The 20961-nt window shown below is 31.1% G+C and overlaps 1 protein-coding gene across 1 annotated transcript; it reads right to left on the reverse strand.

Moving 5' to 3' along the window:
* Positions 1–1398: 1398 nt before the first annotated feature.
* LOC119675823 (uncharacterized serine-rich protein C215.13-like) lies at positions 1399–18179 on the reverse strand. The gene is made up of 3 exons (XM_038087041.1): positions 16940–18179; positions 1702–1865; positions 1399–1451 (listed from the first exon to the last, which is right to left on the reverse strand). The coding sequence occupies exons 1-3, from the start codon at positions 17746–17748 to the stop codon at positions 1399–1401; spliced, it is 1026 nt and encodes a 341-aa protein (XP_037942969.1). The 5' UTR covers positions 17749–18179.
* Positions 18180–20961: the final 2782 nt, after the last annotated feature.

The raw sequence follows: 20961 nt of genomic DNA on the forward strand, positions 1-20961 counted from the left end.
ATCAAAAATATATTATTTATATCACCCAATCAAGGGAATTATAACGCATTAATCTGTATAGGAATCCTTAAATGGGACATATCAATGCTGGGGTTTTGGAAATGCTGAAAAATGTGCTTAAGAAATAAACAGCATTAAAAAGGAAGCAACGAAGTGAACAATTTATTTTCTAACAAAAAAAAAAAAAAGAACCAAAACGAAAACAAGCCAGATTCAGAAAAATAAAAATATTTTATATAAAACAGATATAAGAAAAAGCATTAAGAAAAAAAGTAATAAAAAAATAAAAATACATAAAAAAAGTTATGAGAAAAAATATGACATAAAAAAGTGGGATTTGTAAAAAAAGAAGATTTTAATAGGCACAACATTAATATTAAAAGATATATTTTCGTGTATATTTCTGTCTGTTAAGTTGTTCGACTTTATGTATCTTTCTGTTCTTATACTTGTTTGCACAGCCCTTCCGTTTCTTTAGTTGTCAAATGCTTTGGAAAAAATATAACAAAACAAACTGACAATTGATCGCATTAGTAAAAAAGTAGCTGACACATTTTTTCGGCTTGGCATTTGAAGTTCTTTAAGAACTGGCAAATATGAAATATCAGAAATAAATATATCATAAATAAAGTAAAAAGGGAAAATTAGATAGCTTGAGGGAAAAAACAAATATATTTACGATTTTCTAAATCGTTTAAGCGTGAAGTAAACATTTCTGTGGCATATGTAGCATTTGGTTCAATTTACTTACAGACAACAACGAAGAGTTTTGAAGCTACTTTCATATGAGACTGTCACATCGTTATGCATTTGTGGTGGATGGTACCAATATTTGATTATCTAGTTTAGTGACGGGGTATGAAATCATTTCCATACAAATTTCGCTTCACAGTATTTTCTTTAAAGTTCTATAATGTAATTTACTAGGAGTCTGTTAACTTATGATGTAGAATTTACTATTACCTTCAACGTGCAAGTATACAACTCGTTAGTTGCATTTACTAGCAAGCTTACAATCTATTGCAATTTTCGGAGCATTATTTCCATTAAAAAATGGAAATCGGGGCTCTAGGCTTTATTAAGTATAAAAACGAAATAATTCTAATACCAAAACTAGCTTTGTTTTGAACTCTTTAAAACTAAACACTGCTTCGAAATTTTTGTAGCGCATAAAAAGAAAGCATACTTTTTGGCAACGATTTAACAATTTTTCGCATATTTCTTAAAAAATCCAAATAAATTTTTTGTTCTGTGCTCCAAGCGTGAAATTCCTTTTATTTCCATTAAAAAAAAAACTTAAATAAAAATTGCAGGCATTTGTCTGTTTGACTGACTTACAATATTTTCTCACCAAAAAAAACTAAACATTGGAGGATGAGGGCAATTGAAGGGTTTAAATCAGTGACCCTTTTCATGCTCACCCAACATTTGTACAACTATGTGTGCAATATCTGAGAGATTAACAAATATTGTAAGCATAGTTGGTGAAAAAACAGAAAAAAGAATTTATGTAAATGAAAAATGATAAGTAAACAAAATTCGTTCCTTTTTTATGTTAAATTCTTTTTGCAACTTTTTATTGCAAACATTTAAGTTAAAATTAGCATATTTTTAGGCGCAGCTAAAAGTTAAATACATTCTTCACTGTATATACATACTTGGCATTTATTATGGGAATGTGATAGTTGGGGTACTACTTACCTTGAATGGGCACATATATATTCAAGTAGAGGCAATCTTCTGATTGATTTTGTAGATATGGCAGTAAACGTTTTAAATACTCCAAACGTCCTTTAGGCATACGCTCCAAGGCCGCGGTTTCATTGGCGATGTCAGGAAGACGCTGTGGGCAAACGGGACTAAATCTACAATGTGAAAAAATAGGAATAAAAAGTAAAATATATAAAGCAAATGCAAAAAATGGTTGACAATTTTATGTGTCAGTATGTATATATCTTTTTTTTTATAAATTATGTGCTATTTGAAAAAGGATTAAGTCTTTAAGCCAACTGAGCTTACCAGCAGGCAAAAGGAGTCAACAACGCCTATTTAACTGCAGAAAAATAAAAAATGTTGCTATTAAGGCATACAAAAAAAAACTTTATAAAAAGTTTGTAACAGTTTTTGCGTTGTCCCTCTTAATTTCACTTTTTAATATAATATCGTTATGAAGAGATTAATTTGCTTGACTTCTGTAATCTTTTGTTTAACTTTTTAGCGTTTTTCAGCTGTGCACTTAAGAAATCTTTATGAATTCTAAACAGTTGAGTTTTTATTTCGCTTTATTTCATCACTGAAACCTCAATGACAACAAAAATGATTAAATTAAAAATTTAAAAAAAAATAATATGTAACAAAACACTTCATCAAAATCACCGTCATACCAAAGAATTTCCATAAAAACTCATAAATTAAGGACTAGACGACGTTTAATATTTAAATTTTTTCATCATACAACATGTCATACAAACACGCTTTGCCACATGCTTGTTATGTGCATAATTCATGTAAGTTAAGTGCTGCTCCTTATTAGCAATAATTCCTTCTTATATTTTCGCATATTGATACTTGAAACCACATAACCACTTCAAACAGCGGGATTTACTTTAAAGAAAAAACTTATCAAATTTCGACAACTTTGTAGTTTGGAGTTGACGGGTTCATAACCAAGTCTAGACGAAATACTTGCTAATGATTGATTGACTTATTGAAGTATTCAGCATGTGCTAAAGCTTAAGTAATAAATTGCATAAATTTAATAAGCAAGTTTTGCAGGATTTTACTGCTTGCTGGTTCATTGAGCACCAGTGATGAAACAATTAAGTCGAACTGTAGAGAAAAGTAGTAAAAAGAAGTAAAAAGTAGTAATAAAACTATAAGTATGCTGCAAGTGAAAACGAAAAAAAATTATAAATTCCAGACTGACGTCTATCTGACAATCTATATAATCAGCATATGTATAAAAATAAGAAATAAGCGGAAAGTAAATAAAAGAAAAATTAAATACAAGAAAAAAAATATTTTAATATATAATGAAAAAGTAAGAGAAAATACGAACACTGAATAAATACAGATATATAATCATAAAACGTAGTATAATAATATATATTAAGATATAAGGAGCTCATATATACAAATATATATTGCCGTAACTAATATTATTAAATGATTTATAATAATGATTTAATAAGAACAACAAGAGAAAGTGTATAATTGTTATTCTTTCACTCTTTTTTTCTCTCTGTCTCTTTTTCCCTCTCTTTCTCACTCTCTCTCTCCCATCTTTCTCTCTCTCACTATTAGTGATGTACTCAAAAAATTCTCACATATATTGGGCGCACGGTTGCCACTTGAAAATTTTTTCCTGTACCAAAATTGGTTTAAAAAGGTACCATTTCTGTAAAAAAAGGTCCAAAATTTTTTTGAACCTTTTTGTTTTTTCGTTCTGTGTTTTTTATAGTGTTATAAATGAACAAAATATAAATAGTATAAAGTTGCATTTATAAAAAAAATTAATTGGAAATATCCACAATAAAGTTGGGTCATCAAAAATGTACCATTTTTTGGACATGAGTACCAAACGAAAAAAAAAGTATCAATTTTGGTAAGTGGCAACCGTGGTCACAGTGTCTAAGTGTTGTTATTTTAGTTCCTTCAAAACAATATTTTTTAAAATTGACTATGGTCATCCTATTGTTTTTGATGGTTCCTTAATACTCACGGTTTTTCGAATAGTTTGGTATTTGGGTTATCTCATTATATGACCATATCATCTTTTTATTTTCATGCACCTTTACACTTATTGGTAAAACATTTATCAGCATGCTAACAATTCTTATTTTTTAAATTCTTATTTTAGCTGATAAGCAATATAACATTATTGTTTTCGAAATATGCACTATTAGATTATGTGTAGACATATAAAAAAAAGCAAATATATATTTATCCTATACATATCACTTAATACTATGCTTTTAAAGTGACTCAAACCTCAAGCAGAGTCAACGTGCACACCTTTTTCTGAGGTTAAAATTAACTTGAGATATTTGTAATGCAAAGTAATTGACATTAACTGATCTTCATTAATTTGTGCTTTGTTGCTTTCTAATACGATTTTTACCAAAATAAACAAAATTAGTAATAAGTTTTTTGCATTAATTTATATTCCATTACTGATTAACACCGTATATTATCTTTTTAGCTTCTATTCTGGAGAAGCAAATTCAATCAATTTATTCATATTCGTATAAGGTATGTTCAACGATATGTTGTCTTAGATAAGCATATTGGTTAATTATGATGTTGAGTAGTAATGTACTTAGTGCTGACTGAGACTGTGTTTTTTATAACTTTTGTAATCTTTACTACTCAAATATATTGTGGGTCGACTAAATAATTCAGCGTCTGCAATTGTTTCTTGAGTAACCGCACCGCTTTGATCATTTATAATTTCGGCTCGTTTATGCAATCGAGTATGCACTACCCTTTCCCACATATGTATGGCATGTGAATAGAATAGCTTGTTGCCGTTTTAGCTAAAACTATTTCTACATATTATCCGAAATTTCTTTATACTGAAACTGTCTTTTACGAGTATCATCTGTAAATAAGAATATTTACTGCACAAGAAATCCACAAATGGAAAGAAAATTTGTGTTGCGGTGTTTTTAGACAATCCAAAAGATTTTGATATCACATATTTTTCTTCAAAATTAAGAAATATATAAATTGTTGCCAAAAGAGTAAAAATTTGAGAAACTAAAGCCCAAACTTAGACTCGCTTTGCACCGAATATTGAATCTACATTGAGGTCTCACTTATATGATAAGACGTATACAATTTAGTATAAAATAATACATATATAATACATATATATACTAATATATACTAATACTACAAATAGCTGCTGAAATTTTTTTTGAACTATTATAAAAACGGAAAAAACTTATATCCCATTGTTCAGTTTATATGGCACCTATGAGATATAGCAGCTCGATTTTAGTCAGTCAGACAAATCATAAACGTCCACATACTGGAAGCACGTGTCCATATATTCAATCAAATAGTTTAAATCATTTGAAATAATTTAAATTGACATAGGCAGGTGGAAAGATGAATAAACTACAGGAGCTAAATTAACTTAAATCGTTTCTTCAATCAAGAATATATTATCTTGATGGAGTGTAATATAATTTCTTTGATCGGTTAAAAAAATCTAGATATACCTAAACCAGGTTCAGTTTTTTACTTGAAGGGTATAGAATTATGTATCAAAATTGATATCACGTTATATACTTATGATATGGAATATTGTTGTATAATATCAACTATTTATCATATTGATCTACTTAGAAGTACAAAAAGTCTTTATATAAAAGTTAAATATAATGGCTCTGAAAATACGAGCCCGGTGTATATAGCAACACAAACAAAATGGAAGTTATTAAAAGCTTATTTATAAGCTCATATAAGACATCATATATGTCTGATAGCTCCTTCACATATTTATATTGTTGAAGTTCAATTCTACTTCTTCTTAGCTGGCCATTACAGATGCCAGTCGTTCTTTACTGCATTCAGTAGGTTCCACCTGTTACCGATGTACTAACTGGTACTACTGTACCGAGTGCGTTCATATCGTTTGTCACCGGGTCTGTCTACAGAATAAAATAGCAAAGCTTTTTATGTTTTGAAGTAGTATTATGACTAAAACTGGAATTACTATTTCTTAACTTCATATTTTAAGTACTTTCATATAAATCAAATTTATTGCTAAAACATCACAATTTCGTTTGTTGTGTTTATGGATTTTTTTCCACAAATAATATCCAAATTCAGTGCTATGGGCATCATTATTAACATTACTTTGTTTAAGGACTTTTGTTTAAAACAAATAGCAAAATTTAATGCCAAATAAATACTTCAATGTTGCAATACTTTAAGGACTTTTAAAGAAATAAATTCTAATGTATTCCGTTTCATAACGTAAGTGCACATAAATGATTGAAAAATATCCTGCCAGACCCCAGAGCAATGTTAGGCCTTAATACATCTTGAAAAGTATAACACATGCTTAGAGAAATATATATGGACGACTGAATGAATGCACACATTCAAGGTTGGCATGACATTCAAGCATTCAGTAGTGTGCAGAAGTGGTCTTTGTATTAGAAATAAACATATTTTTCCCCATTGTTTAAATAAATATTTATGCAGAAATATTTTCTCAATATTTGAACAAAAGCAACAAATAATCTGTAGCAGCAGTTGCCATGCATGGGAGCTCCCACTGAACTTGATTCTGCTCTATTTCAACAACTCAACATTTTCACACTTGAGCTGTTACCACTTGTGCACTGAGGGATAATTTTCATTAAAAATTGCAGAAACAAAAAAAAAATAGTAGAAAGTATTTACATAATTTCACACAGCACTCGACACTAACGATATTTTTCATTAAGCATTATGATCCTTCCCAACACATGCAACACACTTTGTCAATTTCTCAACATGAATTCAAGGCTTCACTTCCAACACAGCGATTAACTAAAAGCTATAATCCATACACTTCATCCAGCATGCTATATGGGAGTACTTTGATGTATTAGCAACTTCATGGATACCCTTCACTTTATTTACTTGTAGAAATATTACTACGATTGCTGGCAAATGGACCTATGCATTAAGGCCGTTTTATATACTTATGCTTCAATACTTTGACGAGTATTTATGCTTTTTAATGTTTAAGTAAGTAGATTTTAAACAAACATTTGTGCAAACTTACGGTTAAATAGGAAGACAATGGTAGGCTTAAGCAAAAGTGCATTAGGTTTATTCTTAACTTTATTGTGCATTTTCTAACTCATAATGCATATGCTGCACACATGCAGCAGACATAAGTAACTAAAGATGCATATAAGCCAAATACAGCAACGAAATTTTGTAAAATTTCAAATAAGTCGCATACTTCAGCTTTTTCATCCTTTTCAACTTTAAGGATTACATGAATTTTTTACTAAAATATTTTTATGGCTGTAGTCAAAAGTTTATGCAGCGCCTCAACTTACTTATGCGAAGCATCAGCAGAGCACTTTATCTCTTAGCTTTCCAAGTCTTTTTGGACAAAATCAATAACAATATAAAATAACGATTTCAACATTATCACCTTTTCGGTGTCATTAAAATGCGGGCTGCAAAAAAAGAATATGCTTTCATAACGATAAGGCAAACAAATTGCTCTGGTGCCGTACATAAACAGCAAAACTTCATCGAAAAAATTCCCATAATTTCGTGTGTAATGAGGCAACTTTGAGTTGCTTTCCGTATACGAGTATTCCCTGCCACTCAACCTTTAAGTTAAATGCACATTCGTGTGTATCTACGGCAATTTAATGCCAAATTTATACACAGCAAACACTTTTTCCTTTTTTAAGTTATAATTTCCAGTGCTTTGCTACTGATTCCTTTTGATCCTGTCGCCTTGCTTCCTGTTGACTGCCAGCTACTGGCAGCTACTGGCTGTTTACTACTGTTGGCTGCTTTGCTCATGTTGGTCATTACATGATAACTTTATTACTTCGAGTTATTGTTTTGTCATAAAATTAATGCTTATTACGGCAATTACTTGACTCCTTTTTTGTACTTTTTATCTGCTTTCGGTCTTCCTCTTCGATACTAAAAAAGGATTTCATTGCGAATATCCCCACAATGTATATTTTTCTATACTTTACATTTTGCAGTAACCAAATGAAATGTTCCCAATGCTTTGTTTTCGTTGTTTGCATTTGTTCTTTGATAGAAACATTAAAAATGTTAAACAAAATTGTTTGTTATTTGGTTTGTTTAGGATATTCTGCCACAGGATAAGGGATTTTAATGACCAAAACATATATTTGTTTGTGGTGCGCTTAAGATTTTATGGATATTTCTTATGAATACTTTGTATTTCGGAAGCAATACGAACACGACAAAATTAAATTTTAAAGTTTTCATTTCTTTATTTATTGAAAATAATTTTTTATTTATTAATTAATTATACATTTAGTCACATAGATAACTTCGTATGACCTTGCAAATATTTAACAAAGCTTACAAGGATTTCCTAAGTTATTATAATAGTAATAATAACCTCCAAAGTTGAAAAAAGTAAAATTATAAAAGGTGTAGAAATCCATAATTTTTGCATGAAATTGAATGAAAAAGAGATTGTACACTGCGACCTAAAAGATCTATTGTGCTATTTACCATAGTTAGAATGATCCGATTTGGGCCAAATATGTTCGAAAAATGTTTGCCACTATGCCTTTTTCATAGAAGTCAAAATCGAAATCTTAGATTTTCACAAGTCTTTCTTGAACTGAATTTTTCATCAGAAAAATAGTTCATATTGCCCAAAGCGGGTCGTTTCTGGGCGACTGTGAGATTGTTTCCCTCAGGTGGTTCAATAAGTGACATTACAGTTCCGAGTGTCAATTCCTCTTCACCGCAAAACAAACACTTCTTGGCCGTCATTTCTGGCTTGACCACTGTTTCAGCCGGCTTATCGCGATTCGACCACTACCGTTTTTGTAGTGGTTACAACGTTGTCTTAAGTGACCAGTCATTACTTTTCAACATCAGTCACCAACCGCTTTAGAAAAGGGTCGATTTTATTGCGATTTAGTAGCGATTCGCAGATGGAAATTCTGTCCATTTTCAGCTCCCTAGCTTGCGTTTTCGCTTTTATTGCAGAGAAACTATAAAATGTGGCGTATTCTCTCTTTGCCAGTGTTCGTCTTTGACCCGCGCTCAAACAAATCTGAGTCAACCAATTACAGAACTGTCCAAACTCTTTTTAGTACGAAATATCATCTTTCTGACGCCATGTAGCGTAACTCGTTCGGACTTATAAACCATGGAATACAGATAACTAAAGCTATCTATTGGAAAAATAATGGATTTCTTTTTTCTACACCAATATCAGATACATAAAAATAGATATATAAAAAAATATTTGGCCTAATGATTAAACAAATCTTATATGATAAATATAAGAAGAATTTTTTAAATATTGTGCTCTGTTAAAAGAAAGCGTTGTATTTAACAAAATATTTTGAAAATGTTTGAAAATGTAATAGGGGCTATACTAAAAAAAATTTTAAAATCGAAAAATTGTCACTTATCTTAATAAATAATTTATTTAAACACTATACTGGCTCCCATTTGCTCTCAACAACTATAATCAGAACAGTGCAGTATTAATTTTTTTTCTAATTAGATCACTTCCAATTAGGAATTGCAGAGTAATTGTAATTTGGAATTTGATTACAATTGTAAGTGGAATTGAAAAAACCAATTCCTAATTATAGTTAAATTTCGAAAGTAATACAGTCTGTAACAAAGTGTTAGAATTGTTGGGTTTAATATTTGCAGCACTCACGTGTATTTAAAAATAATGTCTTTATTGAATTTCACAATCTTATGTAAAATTTGAAATAAACAAAGGAGTATATTTCAAATTTTGTCATCAGGCAAAAGCAATTTCAGAATTATAAAATACGGAATCATGCAAGATCAATGTGTATCGAGAATTATTTTTTGATTCGTTTCTAGCACTATATCACTTTTATTGCAGTAGGCAGTCGTCTAACTGCACCAATCCGGTACTACTGCGTGGCAAAAAATCTCATTTGAATATTTACTGTATTGTCAAGCAGAGATAACGCAAAAATATTAAGAAATAAACACAAATAAAGTTAGAAACCATTAATGTAAGTGAACCAATAATACTGAAGAAAAAATTGTTCCATGTGTAGATGAGAGATCTAAAGATAGTAAAAGTTTGGATGTATATAAAAGATGTTATTACAGCTGTCTTTAAATGACATGGAAGACTTTATCAATTTACATAATATGATCTATAGTATTGCTCTAATACTACAGAACGAGATTCACAGCATATCAACTTAAAATATTATTCGCTCTCTGTTGTGCAAAATGTGTAACCTAAGTCAAGGAAATCCACAATTCTCATTGAGATACCCCGTAGATATATCGGTCTTTTGGTACGTTAACTTAGGGACTTAATACTCTAGGGCCCGCTTTCTTGAGGACCTTGATCAATTACAGGACCTGACACTAAATAGCATTTTATGCTTCTCCAAAGGTTCTAGGTGGTTTTAAACTATGAGTTTTTCCTATTAATACTGTAACACAATGGGCAAATAGGCTTATGGGGATCCACTAGGAATCGCCGGTATAACCTAACCTATCCTAAGTTAATAAGTGTTAAACACTACAAAGGAGTAAATAGAGTAACATATGAGTTATTTACTTATCAAATGGAATAACTAATTATTTAAGTTGTAATATTTAAATTAGATGAGCTTCTTGATATTGAAGAAAATGAGTGCAATATTAGAAGAGAGAAATAGTACATAATATCATCGATATATGCAGAGCCACAAACAATGCAAAATAACATGATTCGTAAAGGTCTGCGAGCTTGAGGGACATTACTTATCATTACGCTGACATACACTTGTGCAGTGATAAATACTGTCATGACAACTATTATTTACACTGTGCAAGTAGTGATACATATTTTAAAATAGCGTAATAAAAGATTTGAACACTCTAATGCATATAAAAAAGTAGTAGGGACATACTTGTTAATATTTGATTGTAAAAGGATTTATCTGTTTTGTGGACTGTTTACCTATTAATTTGCTACGTTATTACAATTTAGTATTGAGCAATGCTTCCTCGGAATGGTTATCCATATATTAGCGTTTATACACTGTATACAGTATGAACTAATATTTGAAAGGGAATAACTCTAAACATTTGCATTTTATAATATAACACCTCGCACAGAATAAGACAATCATTTGTGTTTGTTAAACTGTTGCTTCCAAATTTCCTCTTCCGAAAACTTTATCAGCCCTACATTTCTCACTACAATAAAATCAGTTCAAAATGTACACTGTACATTTTTACTTATAAAACTCAAACTCTTACTTTATGTGGTTTTATTCTGAGCAAGAAATAAGTAACTAATGATCATTTTACATTTGTGACTTCGTTTAAAATATAGAAAAATTTAATGCAGTCAAAAAATATATTTTTATCTGCCTCGCCATTACTGCCATGCACTTAATTATTCTTCCATTAAGTTTTAGTAAATCATGGAAGGAGGAAATTTAATTTTACTATTATGATCTTTGCGAAAAATTATGACTGCTATTACCATGAAAAAGGCAATCTAAAATTACTTTATCATATTTGTACAAAATTTTAATCATCTTAAATAAGCTACTTCAATGTGCTCAACGCCGTCATTAAATACTTTTCAGTATTTTAGATACAAAATCTGCATTAAAATTATTTTGTGACATTAGCACTAATGGCGGAGGTGTGTGACACTTACAATTTAACGTCGAAAAGATACTAAACCACCGTAGCTGTAAATTTAATATTTGAGTGTAAAGCCTAAATTTGAAAGCTACCGCGGGTTATAGCACAGCATTTGATAGGCGCCTAAAAGCAAACACTAGATTATGCGCAGACATAAAAGCGGAAGTGGCAACGCATTTGGAACTGAACCAGCACAAACGTACACCAAATAGCCAAATATTTTATTAACAATAAAATGTATATGAGTAGCACTTAGAGCATTTATTGTATTATACGAGTCTGTGCAAGGATTACAATGTACCGCAGGATTAGGTCAGCCACGACAGTACCAAGTGAACAGGGAAGAGTAGTAAAAATCTGTTATAACTGCACTTACCATTTCAACAGTGTTACCAGAAAACTCAAATTATATTATATCAGCACCAAAATATATACTATATATAACAAATGAAACTCCAACAACAACAGTAGCAGAAGCAAAAGCAACAAAAACAAAATCATCTAAAATTATATACAGAGCAATAAAGTCCAATTTCATTATGAGCAACTGGGATTAATGATTGCGGCTCGTGTATAAAACTCAAGTTAACGATTCCATGCCTTTTTTTATTTCTGCCTTCATTTTTTAATAATAAAACCTCAAAAAGCAGGTACCAAGTTGGGTGGAAGTGCGCCCTATGCACTGCGTCGTTGGCGGTTAGTCGAGTGTAGAGTAGCGCAGATACTTCAAAATAAATGAAAAATAGCAAAATAGAAAAGCGTAACTTGGAAAAAATCTCATCATTAAAACATTAATTTCTATTTGAATCTCAAGTGTAACACCGCAGGCTATGAAAAACATAAATTACTGCAGCATACAACAGCAGCTTTATCAGCAACAGCAATGGAAGCGGTTAGGAAGAGAAAAAGTAACCACTACAACTCAAACTGATCCCATTAGCTGTAGGATTGAGTTTGCGGTGGAAAATTGTGAAAATTCATTTTAAATTGGATTTTATTTAATTTTGCCACTCGCGTAACTACAACAACAATAGCAACAGCATCAACAACATCAGTAGTACTAACAACAAAGCAGACGACAACAGCGACAACAACGACAAAAACGACAACAACGACAGTAACAGCAGTAGCACAAGTAGCAATCGCGTATATCGTCAACAATTCCATTATCAAACACCGGCAGCATTTATATCTGTGGGTGTTGCTCCTCAACCTAATTTCCATTGATAGAAGTTTTAAGTGTGGCTGCTGGCGCATATCAAGGTGGAATAAGAGAATATAAGAAAACCTGCTGCAGGCAGTCAACAAATTCGTTGCCGCTAAAATTAATATTATATATGTTTTCCTTTGGTACTACTGGCTTCGCTGGCTATGCCAAATGCGGCTAGCAGCATTTGTGGCAGGCATCGTTTGCGGCAGCATCTGCCTTAAGATTAAACATCTTCGGTTTAAAGTCGACGTGTTAACTTTTGTCAATGTCTTTGCAGTACATTGGAGCTGTGTAGTTGGTCCAGCCGTTTCAGGTGATAAGATGACACTTTAGTGGCTTGACGGAAAATTATTTTTACGGTTTGTACTTTCACAGAAATCTCTGTGAATTTGTTTGCTTAATGATTTTGCTAAAGATCTGGCAGGACCCTTATTTCACTTTTGCTGTGGACTTTATCTGCATCATAGTACAGCTAAAAGTGGAGTGATTTACGTTGTTTGCGTTTTTGAAGTTTAAGATTTTAATTCAAAAACACAGAAATGAAATAAATAAATCTATGAATATTTTTTTGATTTTAATCAAAAAACAAATTTTAATTAACTTAAATTTTTTTTTGTTTAAAGGTGGTGTTGCTTAGTCTTCCTTTTATTAATTTAAAAGTAAGAATATATTGTGTTGTTTAAAATAAGTAAACACATCAATTTGTTTTTATAGAACTTCTTAGGATACTATTTTCGATTAGAATTTTTCAGAACTGGTTAAATACATTTTATGTAAATAAAATTCGGCAGTGTCATTATATATACAATATTGATATTAAAAAAAACCCTCCTACTTATCTTACTGCTTGTTTAGTAATTGATTATATTGAATACATATAATCAGGAATCTATTCACATCCAAAGAAAATAATATTATACAAAATAACTTATCTGACACAACTAAAAGGAATAATCGTACACAAATTTTAAGGTCTAGATATACAAAGTCGTACCACAGTACAAGCAGCACAGCTGAAATCTGTCCCAAAACATGCAAATCTCCTCGAGATTGAGTAAAATCGTACCACTATATTATCATAACAACTACTATAGCGAACTACCTGTAATTGTAACCCAAAACCTGTGGTGGATTTGGAACAGAACATCCAGAGTGTGGTTATCCTTTTGAAGACCATTGAGTAATCTCTCATCATTTGATAAGATAAATAAAGCAAATAACAATTATCTAACCTGTATTCGATATTGATATATTGTGTTACTTGTGATATATCGTTGATAAGATAGTCAGATATGGCATTATTTCTTTAGATTCTGTTGCGATATCACATTTGAACATCTCTGCCTTCTTATCTTATCTCTGACATTTCTTATCAAATGTCTTATTTGACAAGAAAAATATTACAGAGGTAAAGTGTGAGTGGCAAAAAGAACGATCTTTTTATATATCAAGACATAAGCCAGAAAAATGTCAGAAAAAAAAATAAATCAACAAGGAATAGTGTTAATATTCTTACGTCTCTCATAACAAATAAGCGTTTGATAGTTAGTCACGCTATCGAATTTGTTACGTATCGTTGAGACCTTGTTTGGTATTGCGGAAGCTGTTCGGTTAAAAACATGAGGAGTGCATTTATACTCGTAATGCCACTAGACAAAGAATTAACTCCTAATCGTATATCAACTGGAATGAACTGGTAAAGTTGACCACTGTCAGCTTAATATAACATATAAGATTTGTGATCGGCTTACTCACTCTGGTTGATAGTATAGGTGCTAAAATCCTTAATGCTTAGGACCACCATTATAAATATAGTAATAATAATATGGTAATAACAAAAATTATTTCTTCAGGAAATGAATAGCGGTACATAATAATCATGTTCCAATGAGTACCATTTAGAGATATAAAAAATTAATAGGGCGGCGTTGATTCCCTGACCCTAGGTTCTATTTATTTATAATATTTAATGCACGATATATTAATCATGGAGTAAATATTGATTTAAAATTCTTTAAAAATCTTTGTTAATCTGCTAAGAAACGTAGTACATTGCTGTGAGTTCTATAGAAAATTCATTTTCAAAATATCCATAAAGAAAAGTTGTTTAAGATAGATTGGAAAATTTATACTGCTCGACTTTTGGTTACTTTGTCTATTGAAACTAGTTATTTATGTCGTATCAATTTCAGATTACATATTTATAAATTCTGCTACAGGCCTTTCATATTAAGCTCCTCACTGGGTTTTTTATAGAAACACAATTCTGTGAATTTTAATCATATATGATAGTACAAAAGTGTGAAAGTCTCTTATTCTAATGACAGAACTTCAAATCCATTTAAAATACTTCCATTCCTTAAAAAAAGATATTGTAAAATTACTTAGTTTAAATATTCCCATAGAATTAGTCAAAATCACCTTATACCCCAACACGATAGTTATCAAGCAGATTAGAAAAAGCGAACGCTGAATAATATTTATATAGAAATATTGTACGTTCTCCATAAGGATTTGTGTACTATGACCACATATATTATTTGTGTATAATTCTAGCCTCTTAGATTGCATTCCTCATGATTTTCAATATAACAATTAAAAACTTTAACTTCTTTCTCAGTTGTGGTACTACGGCATGGCGATTTCACCATAATATATAAAGACTTTCACAATATAGTAAAATATTCCCAGCAGAATCAATTCTTTTCCCAATCCAAATGTTTTCATTTTTATGTTATTTTGATATCGGAGATACTTTATTGAAAATTCACACAATTATTTTTCGAACATTGCACTCATAGTGCAGTGTTTTTCAATTGCTCGAAATGATAGAATATGACAGACATATCCAGAAGAGAACCTTAAAAGTTTTCATGTAAAATTTATTCCCGAAAGGAGATTGCGGAAAATATTGATATTTTTTAAAATTATTTTGTGCTTTTCATTTTTGTTTGACAGGCACATCACCTACAGCTGCCAGTAACAATGGCGGAGTGACAATAGCACGAAAACAGTAGCATCAGGTGGTAGAGTGAAAAACTTGCAGTTGGAACAAAAACCTCCTCCTGCCAGGTTCGTTACTGTTCCAACTGAAAAATTACGGTGTCACTTGGTTTTGTTATGATTTAAGCATTTTGTTTTGTGTGCGATTTCTTTTATTTAACATTTTTTTTTTGTTTTGTATACTTTTTGTTCATGTCTTCTTGGAAAAGTTTGGAAACGAGGGCAAAAGTAAGCAAACGGCCTCTTTTTGTCTGTGGGTCCTGTTAGAAAAATATTTTGTATTTTTCATTTTTGCAGGAATTTTTTTAATTTTTTTTTATTTTGGAATATTCTCACTGATTACTACATTTCTTTCATTTTTTTGAACCTTAAATTATTCATTTTATTTTGTTAAATTATATGTTTTTTTGTCTGTCGTATGATAAAAACATAAATGTTACGACAGCAGCATGAGCAACAAGAAAAGGTATTGTATTCCATCATATCCATTCATCCTACACAAACTTTGACATCCTTTTTTATTTTATTTTTATTTTTTCTGCTTTAGAAAAGTTTCAAATTGTCTTGAGGGTTTGTAGATTTGCAGCTGAGGATGGTGTTGTTGTCATTTTTTTGCAATCTTCTAGAAAAATTTAAATTGCATTGTTTTCCTTAAAGACATGAAAGTCAGGAAGTTTAGTTAAAAGAAAGTAACTTTAAAAATAAAGTATTCAATAGGGTAAATAAAATGCAGTTCTGCATACCATTACATCCATTGATAATACTACAATGCAAATACAGCCGTATTCTTAAGACAAGAATAGTTATACATGTAGTTAACATATAAAACCGAATAATGAATTGGTATCCGAGTAATGACACAAAAAAATTACATTTAAAATAATGAAAAAAGTATATTTCTATAGTTAGATAATCAGCTTATGTAAATCCATCCATTGAAAGTTAAAGCTTCGGACACATTTGGATTGCTGCTATTGTAAGTAGTCAAAAATAGTATGGTCTTTTAAAGTAAAATTTACATACACAAATGGTGTGTACTACAACTCACTCAGCATTGTGCTATAACTCAGTAATGTAGGCAGCGGTAAAAATTCGTATAACAAAAAGTCTCATTATTTTTATATTCCGTAATAATTAAAATGTCATTATTCTTTTTACCTTGCAAATATTTAACTCAACAACTTAAACTCAATTACTTAAACTCAACTACTTTACTATACGGCCACAACAGACAATACATTATAGCCCATAACCTCCTTAAGCACGTAATTCCATTAATTTTTGTGTGTTTAACAGTTGTTGAATTTTGAGAAATGCTGTTCATAAACTTACCTATCCGCCTTTTTAACGCCCGACCACATTGCTGCTGAGACAGGCGGCATAAATCTTAAGTTGCCGACAGGTGGCGATGCATACGGTATGCCACGATATGCTTCAACCGGATCTAAATGACGTCCATCTAATTGCACAATTACGCCCGATATGGCGCCATTGCGTGTGTGTATTATACGCGAGGACAGCTGCGGGGGTAATTGATCAATTTGATTGTTGTTATTATTATTGTAGTTGCTATTTTGACGACTGTTACGTGTGCTACTTGACGCAGAATTTGATGTTGCGGAAGCTGAAGCGGATGCGGATGACGAGGAGGATGAAGCGCCATTTAATGCAGAACTGCCCGTTAGCGATAATGAAGGCACCGATGCAGATGTTAGTGATGCTGCTACAGCTGCACCTGATGTTCCTGCCGATGTTAATGATAATGATGATGATGCTGTTAGAGCGGCGGATGTATATAGGTTACCCATATTACGATTTGAGTCGTTTGGATAAATTGCTACTTCATTGCTGGCAGCTAATGTCAAAGCTGCTGTGCGTATATTTATGTTATTGTACTTTTGACTATTTATGTTGTTCAGAGTAGCTCTACTCATCCTGCCACTGCTACCGCCACTATTGCCACTCATGCTGAAGGCGTTTTTACTGGTATGTGCATGGGAACCACTGCTACCGCCGCCAACACATGATAATAGCAGAAAAATTATAAATGTGGGTGCTGTTCTGTAGTTCGCAGATATTGTTGCTGGACCTGTTAAACTTTTTGTTTTCAAAAATTGCCGATAACGCAGCAACATAACCATTATTATGGTCAAATGAGCGGCTGCTACTGCGGCCGCAATTTGTTGTTTTTAATTTTGTTGCGGCGTGTATTTTTGTTATCGTCGTTGCTAAGAATTTTTGTATCTTTTTTACAACATATAGCGATTTTTGGTGTTACTTGAACTGGTTCAGTTGCGTGTGAGAATATCCTTTTGCGGTTAAACTTTTACGTGATTTGCAACAATTCAGTGTGTATAAATATTTTCAAATTTCAAAAATTTTCCGTTGTAATTTTTTTATTTTTTTCGTACTCTTTTGCAGTAAAATTGGCAGTTTTTGTGGCTTACGTTCGCTTTATGTGCAATTATGTTGATTTCACTACCAGCAACATATTGCCGTTGTTGCTTATGTTGTTTGTTGTTATTATAAGTGTTTCGCTTTGGGAAAATAGCACAAAAAATATATTCACTGAAAGCTTTTGTTGCTACATTTTTATTTTATATAAATTTTGAATAATTTCCAAAATTTATTTCTGCGTTCTTTGTGGTTTACAAATTAAAATTTTTACTTTTTACTGTGTTAAAGTTTTTGCTTTAATTTCACTACTGCAAATCGGTGAATTATACCACAACAATTGTTGCTTGTCCTTGCAACACTTACGTCATTTTTCACTGCTCTAATGAAATAATAGCACAGAAAAATACTCATTTGCTGCCAGAAGCTATGAAAAGTATACGACCACCGAGTGTGTATGCATGGGAAATATTAAACCAAAAAAAGAAACAAATTTAAAAAAAATTGCAGAAATATTTTAACACACAGTCACACGCGAAGCAACTGTCGTCCTTTTAGTAGTATAATTTCACTGTCCTTGTCCTTGTTTGCAATATTTGCTTCCAGCAGACATCCATACTAGAGAACAGTTGGTTAGTGCACTTAAAAACGTAGCGCCAGGAAGCGTCACTTCAAGTTGATTTTGTCTCTTTTTTGTCTCTTTTTTGCTTTTGTTTTTGCTTTTGTTTAGCAACACTTAAAATGCTCTGAGTTCGCTTGAATATTTGTTGTTGCTTTGTTGTTTATGCCAGGCCTCGTCTGTGTTTGTATGCACAATCATGTGCACTCGTACGCAATTCAAATTTACACTGAATGTCTGCCTATTTGTTTGTTTGTTTGTTTGTTGCTATGTGTGTGTGCTCGTTTGCATTAAATGCATACATATGCTGCAATTGTTTATGTTGACAAACACTTGCGTTGCCCTAACGCTGTTATTGTTGTTGTTGTTGTAATTGTTATTCTAGTATTTAACAAAAAAAATAGATATTTTTGTTGTCTTACTGATGTAGCAGTGAGTATCACATCTGCTGTTGAATTCGCTGTGCAATGCTAAAATGCAATCCCAACTCAATTGTCGTGCAAGTAACTATTTTTTGTTGCTTACATTTAGGCGCATTCATTCACACGTGCCGCTCTTGTTGAAGCTGAAGCTGAGTAGATTTTGCTGTATTATTTCATTTTGCCTTGAAAATTGTTGCACAGAGCAAGCTACTTTCTGCGAATTGTAGAGTGGTATTTAGTGGGTCTTATGTTGCCACTTAAAGCGCAATACGATGCAAACTTGTGGTATACACGCAAGGTCTGAAATTAAAGTAAAAACAAAACTTATTAAATTAGGTTATTAGTGTTTTCTACGTAAATTACATATAAACTCAGAGATTTCTCATAAATAATATGATGAAAAACATAGTCTTATATATAGTAAATTATGCAAAAATCGCAATTATAACTTTATTTTGGTTTGAATTAAAATTTCTTAATATACTAAGTCTTAGCTATTTTGAATTTTAACGTACAACAATCGAGATATACATACTTAACAATTGTGTAGTTGTTTTACAGAGACTAATTATGGGTATGCTTAGGTAAATGATGGGTATGCTTAGTATCAAAACATTAGCTCCTTACAAATTGCCATTCGGTTTTGTTGCAACATTAATATTTGGTAATATGCTTTTCATATGTAATCTAATTCCAGTTTGCGTAGATAAATGTAGCAAAAAAAAACTCTTGGTATTTCTAACTTAAAAGAAAATTTATGGAATATAGGAAAATTTATCCAGGATATACAGGTATTTTAGAAACTTAAAAATTTTATTTAATAGTTTACAACGAATTTTTGCAACATATGCAAAATAAAATTCATTACGGATCATTATGGTCTGAAATATCACCTTCAAAAACTATGATTCTGCTAATTCGGAATGCAGATTATGCCTCGAAGGAGTCACTTACGCACAGCTTTAACAACGCACGGAAGAAATTTATTTTATATGGAATATCTGTCACCAGACTAGATTAATCACTCTTCTCTAGATTTAGTTCTGTACTTTGTTCAGAAATCTTTAAAGAGCTTTGTGTGATCAATAGTGAAATTTGTACAAAAGGACTTTTCTAGCCGAAGTACCGGCTGTTAGGCGATTTCGCGACAATAATTTTTAATAAAAATAAAACATTATTAAATTTTTTTAAATTATTTTATTTGAAATGCATTAATAAATATTTTTGAAAAAAAAAGTACCGCTTACAGTCAATTAGTCGTATTAATTTCAAAGAAAATTCAGATTTTACTGTATGACTATTAATAAAAAATTTATAAGTCATATTCTGCGCCTTCATATTGTGATTACGTAGTATAAACATCATATAGGTCAATTCAGCATTTAAATTTAATCATTTTTTTTTTGTTATATTGGATCTAAATAAAAATATTGTAACTCTTATATGTACTCTTTGTATAAGGATAGTGTATTTTTAATATCAATCAGGTGAATTTAAAAGTTTATGAAAAATTTGTGTGGTGGTTAATTTAGGTATTGGTCCTAAGCCAAAATATTATACTCTACACTCGGTACACATATATAGATTATGTAGTATGAATATTGTGCAGAGTATCAGAGATATGTATATACATTCGTATACCTATATCCACTTAAATGCTAATAAAACTACTTAACGCAAGCAAACCAGGTGGATAGATAAATACTAACGTTATTAATTTATATATAAATTATGTTATATTAAGGACAACAAAATAATGTGATTATAAATAATTAATTTTTTTGTGGATGCAGATTACTATTTTTCCACTAAAAATCTTCGTAAATTAATTTGTTTCAAACTTCTATCCCAATTATAAATTAGCAACTGTTATGATTTTGTTATGCATTTAAATTCAAATATATACAATCCCTTCGTAA

This window comes from Teleopsis dalmanni, chromosome 2 (genome assembly GCF_002237135.1).
Source record: "Teleopsis dalmanni isolate 2A chromosome 2, ASM223713v2, whole genome shotgun sequence".
Classification (NCBI taxonomy): domain Eukaryota; kingdom Metazoa; phylum Arthropoda; class Insecta; order Diptera; family Diopsidae; genus Teleopsis; species Teleopsis dalmanni.

Excerpts from the sequence above, each read along its gene's own strand:
- LOC119675823 (XM_038087041.1), bottom strand. The coding sequence starts at position 17,748 with ATGGTTATGTTGCTGCGTTATCGGCAATTTTTGAAAACAAAAAGTTTA. Across the intron at positions 1,866-16,939 it reads GGCGTTAAAAAGGCGGATAG|ATTTAGTCCCGTTTGCCCAC; the intron begins GTAAGTTTATGA and ends TTCACATTGTAG. Across the intron at positions 1,452-1,701 it reads TATATATGTGCCCATTCAAG|ATATTGCACACATAGTTGTA; the intron begins GTAAGTAGTACC and ends TTAATCTCTCAG.